General features: G+C 44.8%; 1 protein-coding gene across 1 annotated transcript in view; it reads left to right on the top strand.

Moving 5' to 3' along the window:
• The window catches only part of CAPN8 (calpain 8), a 114,549-nt gene that overhangs the window by 44,505 nt on the left and 49,487 nt on the right, over positions 1-20,557 (top strand). Inside the window, exons 3-7 of the mRNA XM_077485814.1 lie at positions 671-789; positions 2,465-2,598; positions 3,278-3,446; positions 12,015-12,098; positions 17,514-17,599. Coding sequence (XP_077341940.1) covers positions 671-789; positions 2,465-2,598; positions 3,278-3,446; positions 12,015-12,098; positions 17,514-17,599 — 592 coding nt within the window. The remainder of the gene's footprint in view (positions 1-670; positions 790-2,464; positions 2,599-3,277; positions 3,447-12,014; positions 12,099-17,513; positions 17,600-20,557) is intronic.

Here is a 20,557-nt window from a genome sequence, read left to right as displayed (position 1 = left end):
TACCTGCGGGTTACCTGCACTGAGCCCTAGACTTCTATTATTACCTGCGAGTTTGGTGAGCTTTCTGAAAGTGCACCAAACCTACAGAATATAATAGAAGTCTACTGCAAACTGCAGGAAAGCCAAAGGTGCACTGCATTGCACACGTGGTGCGGGTAAACCGCAGCGCATCAGTGTGAAAGCAGCCTTGGACCCCTTTCACAGGGTCAGTCCGACATTCTAAACAACTGGACCCTCCATTCACCTCTAATTAGTGGCAGACATAATCCAACTTGTGCTCTACCTCCAATACGATCCGCTAAAAAGTATTGTGGGCGGAGTTCCAGTGGAAACATTTAAACATACGACGGATTTGGTTGCCAAAATCTCCGACCGTGTGTACGTGGGCTTAGACAATAGCCAATGCAGCCAAGACCCACCTAGGCACCAGGAATTACATGAGTGTGTAATCTCTGCACTAGCATCTCCATCCAGGGAGTAGATGGTGATCCTGGATGATGCCTGAACAAAGATGGTGCTGTCCTTCTGGAAAAAAGCATATGGCATTGTAAGGGGGACTATAGTGATCTATTTAAAAAAAAAAGAAAATCACAATACTTAGAAGTGTACTGAATTTGCTGTCATTTAAAATCTCAGTCCATATAATTGAAAGCTACATTTTCCGACATAGGTGACTGCTGGCTCCTGGCTGCCATCGCCTCCCTCACCTTGGATCAGGACATTTTAGCTCGAGTCGTTCCAGAGAATCAGAGCTTTCAGAAGAACTATGCTGGAATCTTCCGCTACCAGGTGAGCCAATAATATTGACAATAAACACTCAGGCTGGGGTCACACTAGTGCGAATTGGATGTGGATTTTTGCCGCATCCAATTCGCACAGCAGGAGATTGTGACCACCTCTATATGGAGCCGGTTCACATATCTCCGCAGCGGCTCTGGTGCGATTTGCACAGGAGCCCTATGTGTCTTTTGGTCCATATCAGGTCTGGATTCAGCCAAAAAATTCAGGCTGAATCGGTTCTAAAAAAAGGTGAACGAGGACGCACCGGACTCCTGCTGTGAGCCACTCCGTGCTCCTATGTGATCCCAGCCTCGTACTCAGGGTATGGTACAACTGCTTCACTAGTAACATTATACAAATACCACAGCTAAAGAAGCCAGCCATAAAATATATATATATAAGCTGCAGTTGCTTGATGTATTTCTGATAATGGCAACTTTAGTAGTTGTCATGATGACATTCTGACTCCAACGATTTCTGAGTCATGCAAATGATGAACTCTGACTTGATATTAAACTCCAGTTTTTCTTAACACTTTCACCAGCTGATTTAATCGCTTCTTGAGAATGCAGCTTCTTTATCTCAAAATCCTTGCCTATATTTCAGTTTAACCAGTTTGGCTCTAAAGGAAATTGTTTCATTTTTGTGCACATGTAAAAATCTTTATTTTTGGAAATAAAATTATTTAAAGTATATGTAAACTTTCTTTTTATTTTTTTATTAAACAAACATGTCATACTTACCTCCTCTGTGCTGTTGGTTTTGCACAGAGTGACCCCGATCCTCCTCTTCTGGGGTCCCTCAGGGGCGCCCCTCCTCTTCTCGAGTGCCCCATCAGAAAAGCGCTCTCCCTCGGGGTACCCGTGCGGGCGAGCTTCCATGTCCCGTGAAAGTATGCTGCATACAAGGACCCTTGCTCTCTGTGTGGAAGCAGTCGTCTCTCTGCAAAGGTCTGATATGACCCTTTTAGTCAGAGCTAGAGCTCTCTAATCAGCAGGGAGTATGAACTTATGGCTCCAACCCAGCAGGGGTCATGTCAGACGTCTGCAATAAGACCAGTCCTTCCACAGGGAGAGTGAGGGTCCTCCCCTGCAACATGTGAGCAGGAGACAGGCTTTTCTACTCAGGCTAGGCTGTGGCTGCTTTAAAAGCAAAACAAACTGTAGGACATCAAACAACTTTTGTTTTGATGTACCTGGAATGTATTTAGTTGATTTTAACGGAGGGTTCAATTTTGCATAAATGCAAGCCCTTATCTTCCTTTGTAGCTATAGGTATTGCAAGGAAATCTTCAAAATGTATAACAGAGGCACTGAAATCACAGCTATTTTTATGAGACCAGATCTTGGCAGCCATCCAATATAAACACACAGCAGGTATTTCTAAGCCATTAGAAGCGAACTGAAAGCCAGTTTAATTGTCTTTGCTGTGAGGATGAATTGCTTCACAATACACGCATCTACAGAGTACAGTCAGTGTCAATGTTTTTTGTTCATAGTCTGGGCACAGATGCACTTCATTCATTTTGAATGGGTTGTCAACACATCTCAGTACATCAGATACCGCACCTGACCCTGTTTTCAGTAGTGCCTTGTAGCATACCATAGCAATGAATCACTGCTCTTTTTCCACTTGTTTTAGTAAATCAACCCCAAGTCTGTTATATTTTCCCATCTTTTTTCAGTTCTGGCAATACGGTGAGTGGGTGGAAGTGGTGGTGGATGATCGCCTCCCGACAAAGGATGGACATTTGGTATTTGTACACTCAGCAGAGGGGAATGAATTCTGGGGATCACTGCTGGAAAAGGCCTACGCCAAGTAAGTCCCGTCAGCCAACACATGCCTTATGTAGAAAGTTATACTTTCTATCCTTAAAGCCAATGTACCATTGCTGACCGCCATCTGAAAATGCAAGCTGACCGGCTATCTATTGGCTTCAATTCTCCCATGTTACCTGGAACAAGTATGGAAAAGATTGGAAAAGTCACATGATGGCCAGGCAGCTAGCATTTTCAGATGGAGGTCAGCAATGGTAGTGTTTGTTTCCTAGGAGAGGTTCCTTATTTTATTATGAATGTATTTTTCAGTTATATTTGGTGGCCTGTAGGTATCAGTTTGCCTTAGAGCAGTGGTGGACAACTTACAAGGTACTGGGGGGCTCACCGGTGGCTCCTGTCATCACCAAAGGGTAATACATAAAGTTCACTATACATAAGACTACAGAAGACTGGCCGTGGACATTCGCAGGAGATTGTCAGAGACTGTAGACATGCAGCATGGATTTAGAGACATGGTGCAGGACAGAGCGTGAGAACATGTTACAAGAGACTGCTAGAAATCACTGCCACTTAGCTTTTCAAATGACCCCGTTTTCTGACTGCTGGAGTTCAAGGGCCTCATAACAAGTTCCAGCGAGCAATGTGTGGCCCTTGTGGATCCAAACCATAGAAGCTTCTGTGTTTCGGTAATGGAATGCCAATTCTTTTTTTACTGACAGGCTGAATGGATCATATGAGGCGCTGACAGGTGGGAGCACCATTGAAGGCTTTGAGGATTTCACAGGGGGGATATCGGAGGTGTATGAACTGAAGAAAGCGCCGGCTGATCTCTACGAAATCATCCAGAAGGCTCTAAAAGCGGAGTCACTGCTCGGGTGCTCCATCGATGTGAGTTGGGTTACTACTACTAATCAGAGTCCCTCCTTAATGCGGTTGTTTTGCTCTTGGAGAATGAAAGTGTGACTATGATTTTCTTCTATGAATAACAAAAATTGAAGTCCAACTCTGTGCTCAGCAAAAAAAGTACCCTTGCAGTGTGCCCCCATCATCCCCCCCCCCCCCCCCCATGCACTGTAAAAAAAAAAAAAAATTCCACTAATATTCATTTTAGTGTATTTTTTCCTGAAAATATGCAAAAATTTTATTCAGGGGTCTCTACTTTTAGAAACATACATTTTGGGGAAATACATTCATTTCTAGCAAAAAATGAGGTGCAATTTTTTTGTAAAACTCCTCCAGTAGACAAGTAATGTAATGTAACTTAGCTCAGTGGGGGGGATTTTCAACAAAGAGGGGTGCTCACTTCTGTAAGGTGGGGGGGGGGAGGGAGGTGAACACCCAACGTCTGTCATGTCCAGTAAAGCTAGCTAGGACAAGGGAATAAAACAGCATGGGAGTATTTCAAACACACTTAAAGGGTGGCCAGAACAATCCTACAGGTATGGCAGATACATTTAAAAACTTGGCGCAGTGCATTGTACCTTACTGGGGTCCGGAAGAGCCATTTATGTGAAAGTTGAACTTGGCCTTTAACTAAAATATTGATATTGATGCATTGTTCTTTGGCTCCCTCAAATGGCTGAAATTATGAAGTGCAACTAACTCCTATTTACAATTTCAGTGGAGATGCTTCTCCATGCCTGGTGTTTAGATGTTAACACATTAAGGCCCAGTTCACACTGTTGCGACTTCAAGGTCGCACAACTTTCACACGAACATCCCAGCACGACTTCGGCCCAACTTGCATATGACTTCTTTAACAGAAGTCAATGCAAGTTTTGCTGAAGTCGGACCAAAAGTAGTGCAGGAGCCTATTCCTAAGTCAGAGTGACTCATGGTCCTATTAGAACGGTTCCATTCCACTTAATGGGGTATGATTTGTGAAGAGACATGTGCTCTCAAAGTCAGAGCACATGTTGCACCAGTGTGAACCAGGCCCAACACACCAGTTTTTAGAAGATAATGCAAAGTTGAAGGAGTTGTAAAGTCTTAATGTTTTTCACCTTAATGCATTCTATGCATTAAGGTGAAAAACCTTCTGTGCTGCAGCTGACCCCCAGAGCCCCCCTTTTTCTTACCTGAACCCGATCATTCCAGCACTAAGCACGAGCCCAGCAGCTCCAGCCAATGTCTCCATCCTCATTGGATAGATTGGTAGCAGCAGGAGCTATTGGCTCCCACTGCTGTCAATCGAATCCAGTGACACGGGAGCTGGGGGGCGGGGCCGAATCCCACTGTTTGTGTCAATGGACGCAGCAGCGGGACTCGGGAGCGTGCCCGCACGGGTGCCCCCATGGAATGCGGGTCTCCCCGAGGGCACTCAGTGAAGAGGGAGAGCTCCGATGGGACACCTCAGAAGAGGAGGATTGGGCAAAACCCTTGAACAGAGCAGGTAAATATAACATGTTTGTTATTTAAAAAAAAAAAAATCAAACCTTTACAATCACTATAAATCACCTGGAAGTTGCTCCTGTCTCTCAAGGTCTCTATGAGTGAGATCTCTGTGCTGAGTTAACAAGTCTGTGCACCTGGGGCTCACACCATCCCTGCTAGATTTCCTAATTTTATATTGAGAATGAAACAAGAGGAGCTGGAATATACAGAGGTGGGCGGGAACACCCAAAATTCCCACATTTACAGGAATACAGTCAGGAATTATGGCAGGGAGATCTCCCTGTTGAAATATAGGATGTGAGGAGCTGACTCAGAAAACCATCATCTGTAACTAAAATATACACTTTTCAGTGGTCTGACCCTTCAGGGTTGACTGTTTTTCTCATTGAAATAACATCAAATTAAAAAAATAATTTTTTACCAGCAAATAGTAAACAATAAAAAAAGGAGCTTATTTTCGATTTGTAGCCAGAGTCAGGATACTGAAAGGAGCCAGTAGCCAACTATGGCAACCTGAGGTGTGCCATGGTCGCCTGTGAGAGTAAGCTTAAAAGAGGGCATACCCTGAGTATGAAATATGGAAAAAATGGGGAATAGATGGGAGGAAATCCGGATGAGTACATAAGGGAGGAGGGGGGATTATAAGGCCCTGACTTCTCCAACAAATACAGGCTAGCCAATGGCCATCCTTCTAACTTGTAGTCAGAGTCAGGATACTGGAGGAGATGTAACCCCAACTATGGCGACCTGAGGTGTTCCTTGGTTGCCCGTGAGAGTAAGCTTAAAAGAGGGCAAAAGCGACACCAACTAGGTACAATAAGTGAACTTTAATGCAAAAGCACGTTTGACCTCTACATGGGGATCAGGAATATACTGACTGTAGCAAGATGATTGCCAGCATTCCATGTATTTGATGACATGGGATGGGACCCCCTGCTTGGATGCCGCGGATGCTGCCCCAATCCTGAAAGAATTGCCCGTGAACTTTTTTGGGTTCAACCCCAAGTTCGCAATCAGAATCCTAACATGTGAGATGAACTGACTGGAAGTAAGAGCCTGTGTATGGAAGGGAAGCAAGGGGCTATCGAGAGGGGCTGCTGAAAACATGAAGGCGAGCTGATCCATGACCTCCACTGGACACCAGACAGCGTTGGTTCTGTAATAATTGATCACAAAACCCTCACCTGTCTGCCGGTTCTTGTTGTTGTGGAGTTGAAGTGCAAAATGATCTGGAAACCTGGTAAGGCTACCCTTGAGGAGTACTGGTGCGTTAAGTCCAGCTCGGGATACTTCCCCAGGTCTGAGGAAACCAATGTAACTAAGGACGACCGCTGCCTTGAGGACCAAGCTGGGACCCAAAGGGTGAAAGGGACAACAAATCTGCTAGCTCACAGAACATCTAACTGGAGATAGGCAAGCGTGTCACCCCTGGCTTACCCTGCGTTTTCTGGATGCCTTTAAGCATGGCTTTAATAGGATGAGCTGCAAAAAAGGTCTATCAGGATGGAGAAGTGAAAAGAAGTGCTGAATACCTAAAAGGTATAGCTTAATGGTGTTAAATGAAAGTGACAATTTGTCATGACAGCAGGCCATGAAAGTCATCATGTACTTAACATCCCCCACCCATTTGCAGGGATGAAGGGATGCGAAGCCACAGAAACACCTCCATGCTGGTATGCCCTGATCATGTTCCTTGACAGTGACACATTCACCAGGATGAATGCCAGCACCCTGAGAGCGTCTAATCCAATGTCAGCAGGGCAAACGGTGGACCCGGCTTGCCCACGTGATCCGCTTCTGGATGCTGTTGGAAGAAACGCCGGAAATCAGCATGAGATAAGGCATCAGCAGCCACATTATAGACCCCACTTATGAACTCCCCTTGCAAATGAAAATACCTGATTATACCTGAGAGCTAACCACGTCAACCTGCACATGATCGAAATTATCAGGAGAGCCGGATCTACCCGGATCTACCCTTATTGATGATTTCAGCAGTGGCCGCATCAATGAAGAAAACCACTGTATGTCCAGACCAAGAGGGTCCCCAGGTGATAGCTGCAGCCACAATCGGATAAATTTTAAAAAGTGCTGATGTCTGCGCAAACCTGAGAATGTCCGAGACCTTCTGAGGCCAAGGGCCTGCTAGCCACTGACACCCAAAAACAGCTGAAAAACCTACTGAGGTGGTGGCATCCAAGAAAACTCTGGGAGAAAATGTTGTAGGTGGACATATGAACATGGAGATCCTGTTCCACTCACACAAGAACTGTTCCCACAACAGCAGATCTGCATTGGCCTGCAATTGCACTGCCAAATTGGCGTCTTGGTAAAGAGGAAGGAGAGCCAAAAGCCTAGACACAAATGACCTGCCCTGAGGAATAATCCTCATAGCAAAGTTGAGCATACCTAATAGAGACTGCAAGTCTTTCTTAGAGCAACAGGGACATGACCAAACTGTGTATGATACCCCAGATCCTGACCAGCTTGTCCTGAGGCAGACTGGCGATCATGCGGACAGTATCTGATACATAAAAAGGTAATCACAGTGGAAGGCCTATCAATGTTATGGGCGGCTAAGGGGACATTCAGGTCCATGAACAATTCAGTGAGTGCTGCAAGGTCTTTGGGAGGCTGTGCCGGGCTTTCTAACAACAAGAAGTCATCCAAGTAATGAATGACCTTGCCACACCCCATCTGAGAAGACAAAACCCAATTGAGAACTGAGACAAACATATTGAAGAGAACTTGGTAGCAAAGTAATAACGCTCCCGCCATTTGAACCCATGCCATTGCCAGAGAGATGGTTTGATGGGGAGCAGTTTGAAGGCATCCGAAATGTTAGCTTTAGAAAGGACAAATTCGGCAATGCTCAGCTTGCGGTTATGCCTAGGATCATGGGTTTTGAGGACCACCGAGACGTCCCCGCAAGAGTAAGTCTTGTTCTCCACGATGTCCTGTGACGCTATGAGTAGGGATGCCAGATTGACCTCTTTCCCCTCCAAAATGTCCTTTTTTAGATTAAAAGGAATAAAATGGGCAGGAGAAACAGATGGTAATACAGTTAATGGAGAAGGAACAGCCAGAGGTTGCGGCACACTGGTGTTGCCTACAGAGGATCCGGATGGCCCAGGATCTGCACAAGCCGCTGCAACTACTATGCTGGCTGGACGGGTCTCCATCACATCCATCCTGTCCTGTAACTGCTGGACAGAAGTGGAAAGTGTGCTTAACACTGCGTGGATCTGTGTTAGCGAAGTAATTAAAGACACATGCTTTAGACTGGTAGATGGCTGTGGCTGAGATGGGTTGGGAAAGAGAAGTCTGAACAACTCAGCTTCCCTGGCCGTGGCCGGGAATGAAATGCCCCTGCAATGGAGCCAAGCAATAAGTTTAGGGATAGTCCAATTCCTCAGGAATGGAGTGCTTCTGTGCTCTGAGCCCCTGACTAGAGTAGGAGGGATGAAGGCAAATTCGTCTCCGACACGTGTTCCAATCTGTGGAAAAAAACAACTGGATATAGTAAGCCCAACCACCAACCATGCTCTAAGCCTCAACTAAACTAAAATGGTGAGTGGTGCTGAAAGAAAATAAAAACAGCGCGTGAGTGACACTAATGACCATGACCCCCTATGTGAGTGTGGCGTGAGCATGAGTAACCTGTTGCGCAGAGACAGGCAATTAAAAAAGAACACTCAGGGCTTGGTACCTACAGACCGTGGTAGGCAGGAATAGGAATGTATGTGACGTTTGATGCACAGGCGAGACAATTGCAAATGTTACAATCGTTAAAAAAAAAAACCTCAGCCTGCACGGATCTGTAGAGGTGACAGATCCTGGTATGTATTGCCCCTAGCTATGACCCCTGGAGAGGGTCACAGAAGAGACACAGAACACAGACACAGAACACACCTTGCCGTTCCTGAATGAAAAATGTAGAATGCACCTGTAACACCATGAAGAATGTACTGAATCAAATGAAAATTTAAGCTGAAAAAAGTAACCTAACAATGACATGCCGGCCAAACGAAAACCACCTGAACAGAGTGAACGTGAGATCTGTGGTGGGAGAACAAAAGGTGCACTTGTGGTGAAAAGTAACCGTGAACGATAGTTTTCTTTATTTTTTTATTTTTTTTATACAAGGGGTAGGATGAACCAGGCTATGCGTCCCCTGATCCGTCTGTGACATGTGACATGGCGCTGAACGTACAGGATAGTGGCAGGCCAAGAGGGCTAACGTGGACATCAAGCTGTGGAACTGACAGACCCAGCATCCTGGGAGATGGCTAACCATCCATGTGCACCCTACCCTGGCCGTGACATGTGACATGGTGCTGAAACATGCTTAAAATTGCAGCCAAAAGATTATTAAAAACCGTGGCCACCAAGCTGTGGAACCAGGGGCGGACTGACCAGTCGGTCACTCGGGCACGGACCGAGCGCCCGTAGTTAGGGGGGCCCCATGAGTGGCCCACAGGGGTGGCACCTCATAGCACCCTCAAAAATTGCACTGAGGTATTGGCATACAATTCACATGATTTATTTTAAATAATATTGTCCTTGCTGTGAATCCTGTCTGCTACTTGGCTGGGGACTCTTTTTTTGTAGAGGAAGGATACAGCCGCATAAGCCGCTGATGTTTAGTTAGTCCCGGCTGAGAGGGGGGCAGATTGATTCAGAATGTTGTGCAGAGGTGCTACCTTTTAAAAGCTCCCCCTGTGTCACATGGTGCCTCTGCATCTGGCGAGAGAAGAGAGAAGAGAGGGTGTAGCACTGGAACTATAAGTTTCAGCCGCCTGCCATGATAAGCTAGTGAGATTCCTGACCTGTGGCCCCTAATGCAAGCGTTACTGGCAATTTAATCCAGAGCAACCCCGTGTTCTGGCTCAGCGGAACATCCTGCTCGTGGGTGACAGGTAGCAAAGAAACCCTAAGACAATGTTGCAGCAGACCCTGACAGAACAAAGTGACAGTCCCCATGACACAGAGCCCGTGATCCCCTGAATGGTGATCCTCTGCATGCCTCCTCCCCCTCCTCTTGACACCCGGCCCCGAACCTACCTTTAACCAGACCGCTTCAATTTTACACACCCACGTAATGACACTCGATCACTGCACCGCTGAAGAGAAAGCAGGAGATGAGAGGAACATCCTCACTGAAGTAAAGCCCGCCGGCCGGTACACAGGAAGGCCGTCACCTGTGATGCTGGAATAAAGCCAAGAGTGAGACTGGAGCTATGCACGCTGACCTGGCCACCAGGAAACACATACAAACCCCCAGACACGTCGGAGCAGCTCATCGACGCTGATCAGTCAGAGACGCAGTTACCCATAAATGATGCGTCGACTGCTCTCCCGAACCCCGGAAATCCTAGCCGACAAGTACGTAGGGGAGGAGGGGGGATTATAAGGCCCCAACTCCTACAAATACAGGCTAGCCAATGACCAGCCTTCTAACTTATATTATATAACCCTGGTGCCCAACGTGCGATCTGGGCCTGCATATGGCCCTGTGGCACTGATTGTCTGCTTCTTAGCCCTTGTACACACGGTCGGTGATTTCGACGGAATGTTTCCTATCGGAACGTTTTGTCGGATATTCCGACTGTGTGTGGTCTGCATCGGACTGTTTCCGTCGGAATATCCGACGGACCAAGTTTTCCAACTTGCCGGTAAAATTTTCAGAGAAAATGCTCCTATCGGACATACTCCGATCATGTGTAGCCTACTCGGACGGACAAAGTGCCACGCATGCTCAGATCAAATTCCTAGACCAAAGCTATTGGCTACTAGCCTGAACGTAGTCCCGTCGTAACAAAATAATGTCACCACGTTATGCACAATCGGATTTTCTGACAACTTAGTCCGACCGTGTGTATGCAACATCACTTCCAGACCTCTTCCAGAATTAATCCGTCGGAATTACTCAGGCGGATTTGGTTGTCGGAATCTCCGACCGTGTGTACAAGGGCTAAGAGTCCATGCAGATAGTAGTCTGTGTTTTCTTTATCTAGGTACTTACTCAGGGCCCTTACGTTTTAAGTATTGTCCAACCGTTCTATTTTTATGTTTTTTTTGTTTGATCTTTTATCATGGATCTTGCTATTGCTCTAGTCATTTTTAACTGGGCTGTGTATAATTTATTAATTTTCGTTTCATTCGTGTTTGTTTGTTTTTTGTGTTTTGGGTCATTAGATCATGTGATCGAAATTCGTTATTTCTAATAAATTCAGAAATGCGAAAATCCAAAAATAAGAAAGAAAATCCTTAAATTCGAAAGAACGAAAATCCCAAATTATAACTAACTAACAATAACTAGCTATTAAATTATAAATATTGGAATTTCCTTTTGAATTTGGCTGTCAGTGAACATAACGAATACAAATGTATCCGAAGTTACGAATTATCCACAGTAACGAATGCCGCATCTAAACAAATGGAACGTAATGAATGAATAATAATAATAAAACATTTTTATTATTATTTATTTGTTACGTTCCATTCGTTTAGATGCATAGATGATTTCATTATTTTGGATAACTTTGGATAAATTCGTATTCATTATGTTCACTAACAGGCAATTTTGAAAGGAAATTCCAATACCTATAATTTAATAAGTTAGTAATAGTTATTATTAGTTAGTTATTTCTGATTTTAGAATTTTTGGGTTTTCAAATTTTTGATTTACTGATTTTCAAATTTCTGAAAAATTTATTAAACGAGTTTGCGTTAATTCGTACATTTCCGAATTAACTATTTTTTGTCAAATCTCGTTGAAAAACAAATCGGAACTAAACGAATTTCTGACCATCTCTTGTTGCATTTCTGCAGTCTATGGTGTGGAAGGAGGAAGGGGACTGTGCTGGATGTATGCATGGTTAAAGGCACATTGCAAACGTATAGAAAGTTGTTTCTGGACAGGAGAACACTGCACGTAACTAATGAAAATGACTGTATTTTTCTATGCTTTTACCTACAATTTTTTACATTGGTGGCATGGTCTCTTGAAACTTTTTTCTTAGATTTTTTTTTCTTTTTTTGTTTCTTTGTCCAAACCAGATTACAAATGCTTATGATACAGAAGCCATCACAAGCCGGAAGTTGGTGAAGGGACACGCATATTCTGTGACCGGAGCAGAAGAGGTATGGAAGAGTCACAGCTAACATATATTCTATAGTATGTAGTTAGCCTTGGAAAAAAACATGTTGCAGACAGCATAGGTAGACGTTCCAGTGTTTTCTGTAACGTGAACCTGTTTTGCCAATTCAGGGCGAACCAACCCAGTATTTTGATAGCTCACACCGCCCTTTCATTGATACCTTCCCTGCACACCCCCAACCTTCCTGCTTGCCTGGCAAAACCCTGTATAAGCTCAGTATTGATCTGTGTGGAGCTTACAAAGGGTTAAGGACTGTCCCCCACCTCCAAGTCACAATGTTCATACCTGGTGATTGACCGTCCAGGCCAGTGGGGTATCCAGGGTATGGCACATATGGCAAGTGCCATGTGCGCCATATGAAGGGGGCAATGCTGAGTGGCTGGGCAGCAAGGTTTTGCCCTGCATAATTATGTTGCATATATGTCAGCTTGTGGCTGAATAGGACCTGCAACAGTGAAAACATCCAGGGATTGACGAGTAAGCCAGCTTGATGTGCACTGTGCAGCTCCGATGAAAGACTTCACCTGTCAGATCCAAGTTGTGATGTTTGGTATGGGCGGGACTGCTACTCAGACTGAGTAGTCGGCTAAAGACCCCTGAGTAGTCGGCTAAAAATAGCCGCGCTTTACCGTCGTTTTAGCGGTGGTGTGCAGCCACTAGTGGGGCGGTTTTAACCCCCGCTAGCGGCCGAAAAAGGGTTAAAACCGCCCGCAAAGCGATGCTGCAGCGGTACTTTGCCGGCGGCATAGGTGCGCTGCCCCATTGATTTTAATGGGTAGGATCTGTTTAGGTCCGGTGAATACACCGCTCCTTTCACCGCTCCAAAGATGCGGCTAGCAGGACTTCTTTCACCGTCCTGCTAGCGCACCACTCCAGTGTGAAAGCCCTCCGGCTTTCACACTGGAGTGAAAGGGGCTGGTTTTTTCAGGCGCTACACAGGCGCTATTTTTAGCGCTGTAGCGCCTGAAAACTGCACCAGTGTTTAAGGGACCTCAGGAGGACATTACTGGGGGGGGGAGCTGGCCCAGCAGAGGAAGACAGTACACTGATGTCCACAGTGCCTGACTGGAGAGGTGAACGGGACACCGTGACAGAACAGAAGACAGATACTGACTGATGTGGAAAGGTATGGTAATATGAAGGGGGGACAGAGGAAGAAATTACCATGTCCACAGCCTCTAACCATGTCCTGTCCGCAGTATCTGAAAGATAGTGTTTTGACAGCCGCGCAGTTTCAGTGTTTGCCATAGGCGCCATTTTCACTAGATACACCTCTGCCTATACATTGTAAAGCGCATAAACTGTTGGCGCTATATAATTTGTTAATAATAATAATAATAATCTTCTGCCCTTGTTGTTTTTAACTTTGGATAGTAATTTTTTTTCTGCTAGTAAATACCTTATACAGCAAACGTCCTGTTTCTTGTCTGGAAAAAAGCCTAGGCTTATGACATCATGCACAGCTCTCTCTTTCACTCTCATGAGAGTTTGCCAGCTGCCCACAGTTAAAATGGTTGCAACCACACTCAGTGGAGGGAGATTTCTGCAGCATATTTGACAAGTACAGAATCACATTATATATAAAATAATTAGGGTTGCCCCGATACCGATAGTAGTATCGGTACCAATACCAAGCATTTATGCGAGCACTTGTACTCACACAAATGCTCCCGATACCATATCCGATACCCGAGAGAGAAAGTGACTCGGCACAACCGGAAGTCAGCGAGCGGAAGTGACGCTCTTTGTCAATGTCAGCGGTTGGACATCCCGACGCCCATCTTGGTACACCCTCCACTTGGCCGCAGTAAGCCAGCAGCAGACATCTTGTTACACCCAGCCCATATAGTTAAGGCTGGGTGTAACAAGATGGCCACCACTGTTTTTATGCGGCCAAGTGCAAGGAGTATCAAGATGGGCCATCGCAGGTAGCCCATCAGTGCTCATAAATACTACCTATCAGTGCCCAATGTCCATAAGTGCCGCTCATCAGTACCAGCCACCTGTTAGTGCTAGCGCCACCTATCAATGCCATCTATCAGTGTCACCTGTCAGTTCCCGCCATCAGTGCCATCTGTCAGTGCCCGCCACCTGTCAGTGTCACCTGTCGGTGCCCACCATCAGTGCCATCTGTCAATGCCTGCCATCTGTCAGTGCCCGCCATCTGTCAGTGCCAGCCATCTGTCAGTGCCAACCATCTGTCAGTTCCCGCCATCTGTCAGTGCTCATCGGTGCCACCTAATCCTATCAGTGCCACCTAATAATATCAGTGCTCATCAGTGCCACCTAATCCTATCAGTGCCACCTAATCCTATCAGTGCTCATCAGTGCTGCATGTCAGTGCCACCTAATCTGTATTGTGCTTTGAAAACTGTCACATAACATTAAAAAAAAAAGTATCGGAAATCGGTATCGGCGAGTACTTGAAAAAAACTATCGGTACTTGTACTCGGTCTTAAAAAAGTGGTATCGGGACAACCCTAAAAATGATATGCAAAAGTGGTTGGAGGGAAGCTTCAGAATGGCAAAGATTTTTTTATTACAAATTTTGTGAGGAGACTACAGTTCCTCTTTAACATGAATACTCCCCCACCCCCATCTTTGTGGCTATGTCAGTCTCCACTGTTCTGGGAAGGCTTTCCACCAGATTTTGGATTGTATCTTTGGGAATCTCTGCCTATTCAGCCAAAAGAGTATATGTAGTGATGTTGGATGAGAAGACCTGGCTTGTAATGGGTATCTCAATATATCCTAATGGTGTTCAGCAGGGTTGAGGTCAGGGCTCTAAGGAGGTCACTCAAGTTCTTCAATATGAAACTCATCAAACGAATGGAGCTGGCTAGTCATGGTGGAAAATTTTCTTCCTCAAAGCGACCACAAGGTTGGAAACACACAATTGTCTAAAATGTGTTTGTTTGGTGTAACACTAACAGTACCCTTCACTGGAACAATGTGAGATTACAGATACTCTTCGTTTAACAACTTACCTGTTTAACAACCACTCAAACTTACGTCCAGCTCGCCCCACCCGAACGATGCGCTGTACATCATTGTATTGTACAGTACAGAATTTTCCATTGTGTTCTGTACTTATGCAAATTAAAGCAAAGTTATTGAGCTGGAGTTCTGTGTTTAGACCTTTTTTTTCACAATACAGTACAGTACAGTACAGTAGTTAACCACTTCAGCCCTGGAAGATTTTACCCCCTTCCTGACCAGAGTACATTTTGTGATTCGGCACTGTGTCGCTTTAACTGACAATTGCACGGTCGTGCGACGTGGCTCCCAAACAAAATTTACGTCATTTTTTCCCCACAAATAGAGATTTCTTTTGGTAGTATTTAATCACCTCTGCGGTTTTTATTTTTTGCGCTATAAAAAAAAAAAATTGCGACAGTTTTGAAAAAAAAAACGCATTATTTTTTACTTTTTGTTTAATAAATATCCCCAAAAATATATATAAAAAAAGTTGTTTTTTTTCTCAGTTTAGGCCGATACGTATTCTTCAACATATTTTTGGTTAAAAAAATAGCAATAAGCGTTTATTGATTGGTTTGTGCAACAGTTCTAGCATCTACAAAATAGGGGATAGTTTTATGGCATTTTTATTGATAATTTTTTTTTTTACTAGTAATGGCGGCAATCAGCAATTTTTATCATGACTGCGACATTATGGCGGACACATCGGACAATTTTTTGGGGACCATTGGCATTAATACAGCGATCAATGTTATAAAATTTCATTGATTACTGTAAAAATGTCACTGGCAGTCAAGGGGTTAACCACTGTTAGTTTGATATATTTAAACTGTTGTCATTTCTTATTTTTATATATCTGAAGAAGATGTGTTTTTTGTTTTCGTATCTTTTGAAATAAATAAAAGATTTAAAAAAAAGAATGCTTAAAATATTGATTACTTGTGGCCCCTCGTTTAACAACCAATTAGTTTAAAGAGTAAGTAAACCCATCTCCCTGCAAAGGTAAAGCATAATTAGTAGCCCATTATGTGTCACTTACCTGACACGGGTATCGCTGCTCCGGCCACTCACAGCGCCAGAGCAGCGATGACGTCACTCCCTCGCGTGCTCATGGGAGCCGCCACTAATGGCATGTCGCCATTAGCAGTGGCATACTCAGTGCGCCTGCCCACCGCTGTCTACGACGCATGTGCCGTAGACAGCGGTGCCTGTCTTCGGGTAAATATCTATTTATTGGACCTACAGGTAAGCCTTAATCTAGGCTTACCTGTAGGTCAAAGTGGTTTGTAAGGGTTTACAACCACTTTAACAACCTGGTCGTTGGAACAGAACCTGGTCATTAAATGTATTGTATTGAAAATAATGGTAGGATTAAAGTGATCACAATAGCAGTTGGACACAGTATGTTGTGTAAAGACTGGACAATACTTAAAACAACTCATTCAGTTTAATATAGAAATAAAAGGAAAAAAAATATGTGTATAGATATAAAAAAAACAACATTATAAACACATTGTTTCCCCCCCTTATTTTTAAGTGATCACATACCCTCTGTTCTTAGTTGCAAAAGGAACTCAGAGAGCTGGGGAGGAGAAACAGCAGTACACTAGTCTTCCCAGTGAATGGCTGTGCAGGAGAGGGGGGTGTGTCAGCACAAGTCTGATCATTGGAGGAGAGCAGACTAAGGCCGCGTACACACGGGCGGACTGTTCGCCCAACTTAGTCCACTGAACAGTGTTTCAGCGGACAGTCCGCTCGTGTGTGGGCTTCAGCGGACTGTTTCAGCGGACAGTCTGACGAAAAAAGTCTTACGGAATTTCCGTAAGACAGTCCGTTCAAACTTGGTTTTGTCCGTCCAAACTTGGTTTCAGCGGACAGTCCGCTCGTGTGTAGGCAAGTTGGACGGACTAAGTATCGCGCATGCTCAGAAAGGGTTTACACGGCCGAAGGTTGCATTGCAGTGTATAGGACGTCGTTTTTCTAGTCCCGTCGTACGTGCTGTACACGTCATCACGCACGTTTTCAGCGGACTGTTCGTTCATCGTGTGTGGTCAAGTCCGTTCATGCTAATTTTGAACGGACTGTTTGTCGGATTGTTTGACGAACTTAGTTGGGCGAACAGTCCGCCTGTGTGTACGCGGCCTAAGTTCCCGGCACAGCCAGAAAACTGACCGCTGTGCTCTCAAGCCTTGTGTGGTCGGTTTTTAATAGGAAAGCAGAGGGACTGTCGGGAACACCAGGGATTTTATACAAAGGAAGCAATACAAAGAGAATAAGATATTTTCTCATACAAGTACATGGTATAGCAGACACATATGAAGAATATAAAGTGTTGGGTTTACATATTCTTTAACACACAAAGGAATCAGCAGTTCATGGAATGTACACAGACAACAGTGTGATCTTGTTTGGTTTTCAGGTTGTCTACAAGGGTCAGAAAGTCCAGCTTGTTCGAGTGAGGAATCCCTGGGGCGAGGTGGAATGGAACGGCCCCTGGAGTGACGAGTGAGTATTGAATTTATTTTTATACACATTTGGATTTGCTTTTTTATTTTTTTTTATAGAATGTGGAATGATTAAAACTAGAGGTGCACCGAATGGAAATTTTGGTGCTGGAATCGAAAATTCAGGATGCACTCGTCCAAAACTGAAACTGACAGTTTTTTAAATTTTTATATACACTGAGCAAAATTATAAATGCAACATTTTTGTGTTTGCCCCTATTTATCATGAGCTGAGCTCAAAGATCTACGACTTTTTCTATGTACACAAAAGGTCTATTTCTCTCAAATATTATTCACAAATCTGTCTAAGGCACAGGTAGAATTTCGAAAGAATTGTCTTTCGAAAATCTTATCTAAGAATTTTCGTTTGTATTTCGCACCATTAGTGGGCTGCAGCAACAGCTGATTTTCGTGCGTCCATCGAATCTGAGTAATTGGACATGTTGGAAATTTTTTGAAAAAACAAACGATTTTCTAATCAATGATGGGAAAATCGTGCGAGAAATGTAATCGAAAAAGAAATGTGTACGTGCAAGAAAAGAAAATTCCCAGAAAGAAAAGATTCCCAGCCACAAAAAATCTTTTCTGTAGCAATATGAGGTGATATTGAAGGCTTGGTTGGTCGAATTTTGAAATCAATGGTGGCACCATCGGATCACAAAACGCACAAATTTTCTGATTTTTAAAAGAAAATTCTTTCGAAATATGACCATGTATGGCCAGCCTAAATCTGTGTTATGCTGGGACGGGTCGAATTTCGAAAGAACTTTCTTTTGAAAATCAGAAAATTTGTGCGTTTTGTGATTCAATGGTGCCACCATTGATTTCAAAATTTCGACCAACCAAACCTTCAATTTCACCTCATGTTCCTACAGAAAAGAATTTTCCTATCTGGGAATCTTCTTTTCTTTCCGGGAATATTCTTTTCTTGCACATGCGCATTTCGTTTTCGATTACATTTCTCGCACGATTCTCCCATCATTGATTAGAAAATCGTTAGTTTTTAAAAAAAATTTCCAACATGTCCGATTATTAAAATTCGATGGCCGCACGAAAATCGGCCATTACTGCAGCCCACTAATGGTTCAAAATTAGTACGAAAATTCTTATATAAGATTTTCGAAAGAAAGTTCTTTCGAAATTCGACCTGTGTATGGCCAGCATTAGTGAGCACTTCTCCTCTTTGCTGAGATAATCCATCCACCTCGCAGCTGGGGAATATCAAGATTCTGGTTAGACAGCATGATTATTGCACAGGTGTGCCTTAGGCTGGCCACAATAAAAGGCCGCTCTAAGGCCACTTTCACATGGTACGGATCCGTAATGATCCTCCTCGTGGTGATCTGCTGGCTCAGCAGGGATCGCTCAGTTTATCCCCGCTGAGCCGGTGGATGACAGGGCGGTTCCTGCACACGTTCTTCTCTATCGGGGATTAGATGAACATGGACTGTCTGTCCGTGTTCATTCGCTCTGCAGATGAATAGAAAACTAGGATTTTCCTCCGTCTGCAGAATCGGACCAGAGCGGAGACGGACAATATTGGGTGTCAGCAGATGTTCCTCCGCAGACACCCGCTGTCCCATAGGGATGCATGTATGTCCGTATTTCATCCACAGACAGATGGATGAAATACGGACATACTGTCCGCATGTGTGAACGGGGCTGTCTGTTTTTACTCCTCTGCTTGCGCAGCAGGGATTGCTCCGTTGATCCCTACTGAGCCAGCGGATGACAAGTCTGTCTCTGCACTCTGTGCAGGGACGGACTTGTCAGATATCGGCTCTCCCCTATGGTAGGGTGACCAGACATCCCCGGTTTCCGGGGACAGTCCCCGGATTGAGGACACTGTCCCTGGACCAAGTCTGTCCCCAGTTTTGTCCCCGGATTGGATTTGAACAGGGGCTGGGGCAATTTCAGACAGTCAGTGCAGAATAAAAAAAAAAATCTGAATTATACCCCCTCCCCCCCCCGCGCGCGCGCTCTGCCGCTCCTACTAGCTTAGGGGAGTGTATTTTTTTCCATTATCTGTGCCCCTTTCTGATGATCATGTTCTGGTCGGAGCCAAGGGAATATTTCTTCAGTTTCGGGTGCATGCTCATCCAGCTCTGCTCGCATGTTCTTCTGCCTCAGCTCAAGTCCCGGCCAGCCGTCTGCCTGCTTATCTCCTTGCCTTCCCTGGTGGAGTGATTTTCCTACAGTAGTAGCCGGGACCCGGAGAGTAAGACTTGACAGTCTTTGAGGCAGGCGGCGGCTGCGACGGGCAGAGAGCGCTGATTGCCACCATTACTAGTAAAAAAAAAAATATGTCCCCGGATTTCATTTTCAAAATCTGGTCACCTTACCCTATGGGGGGATCGGATGATTACGGACCACCTGTCCGTTTCCATCTGATCCGATCCACCAGACGCATGGAAAATAGGGTTTGCATCCATCTGGATTTTGATGAGCAGATCGGGGCAGATCGGATGTCAGCGGACATTTCGCCGCTGACATCTGATGCTCCATAGAGCTGTATGGAGCGACCATTCAGATCCGCTGAAAAAACTGACAGGTGGATCTGAACAGTCCGCATGTGTAAAAGGGGACTAAAATGTGCAGTCGTATACGCCGATCCAGAGCATCCCAAGCATGCTCAATGAGTGACATGTTCGGTGAGTATGCTGGCCATGCAAGTCTCAACTTTTTTGTTAAAAATGGGCCCCCAGGTGGGGTCTGCCATATTGTACTAGGGTGCATCAAATACTAGCACATTATGGCAGACTTACCTGTCTTAATATGCCACCCAGCGCTGCGCTGTCACCAATCTTGCAGATCCCATGTACTTCTACTCTCACTTGGGCTTCCTTCCGGGGGCCTCCTTCTTGAATGGCCATGCCGCAATGACATCACTCCTTTGTATGCACTCAGGAGTCACATCACCACGGCACAGATCAGGTGCCAGAAATGTGGTTGGAGCTGC

Source organism: Lithobates pipiens, unplaced genomic scaffold (genome assembly GCF_037356315.1).
Source record: "Lithobates pipiens isolate NorthernLeopardFrog02 unplaced genomic scaffold, aLitPip1_a1.2 Scaffold_18, whole genome shotgun sequence".
Lineage (NCBI taxonomy): Eukaryota > Metazoa > Chordata > Amphibia > Anura > Ranidae > Lithobates > Lithobates pipiens.
Note: the sequence above shows the minus strand (reverse complement) of the source record. Positions and strands in the feature narration are given on the sequence as shown.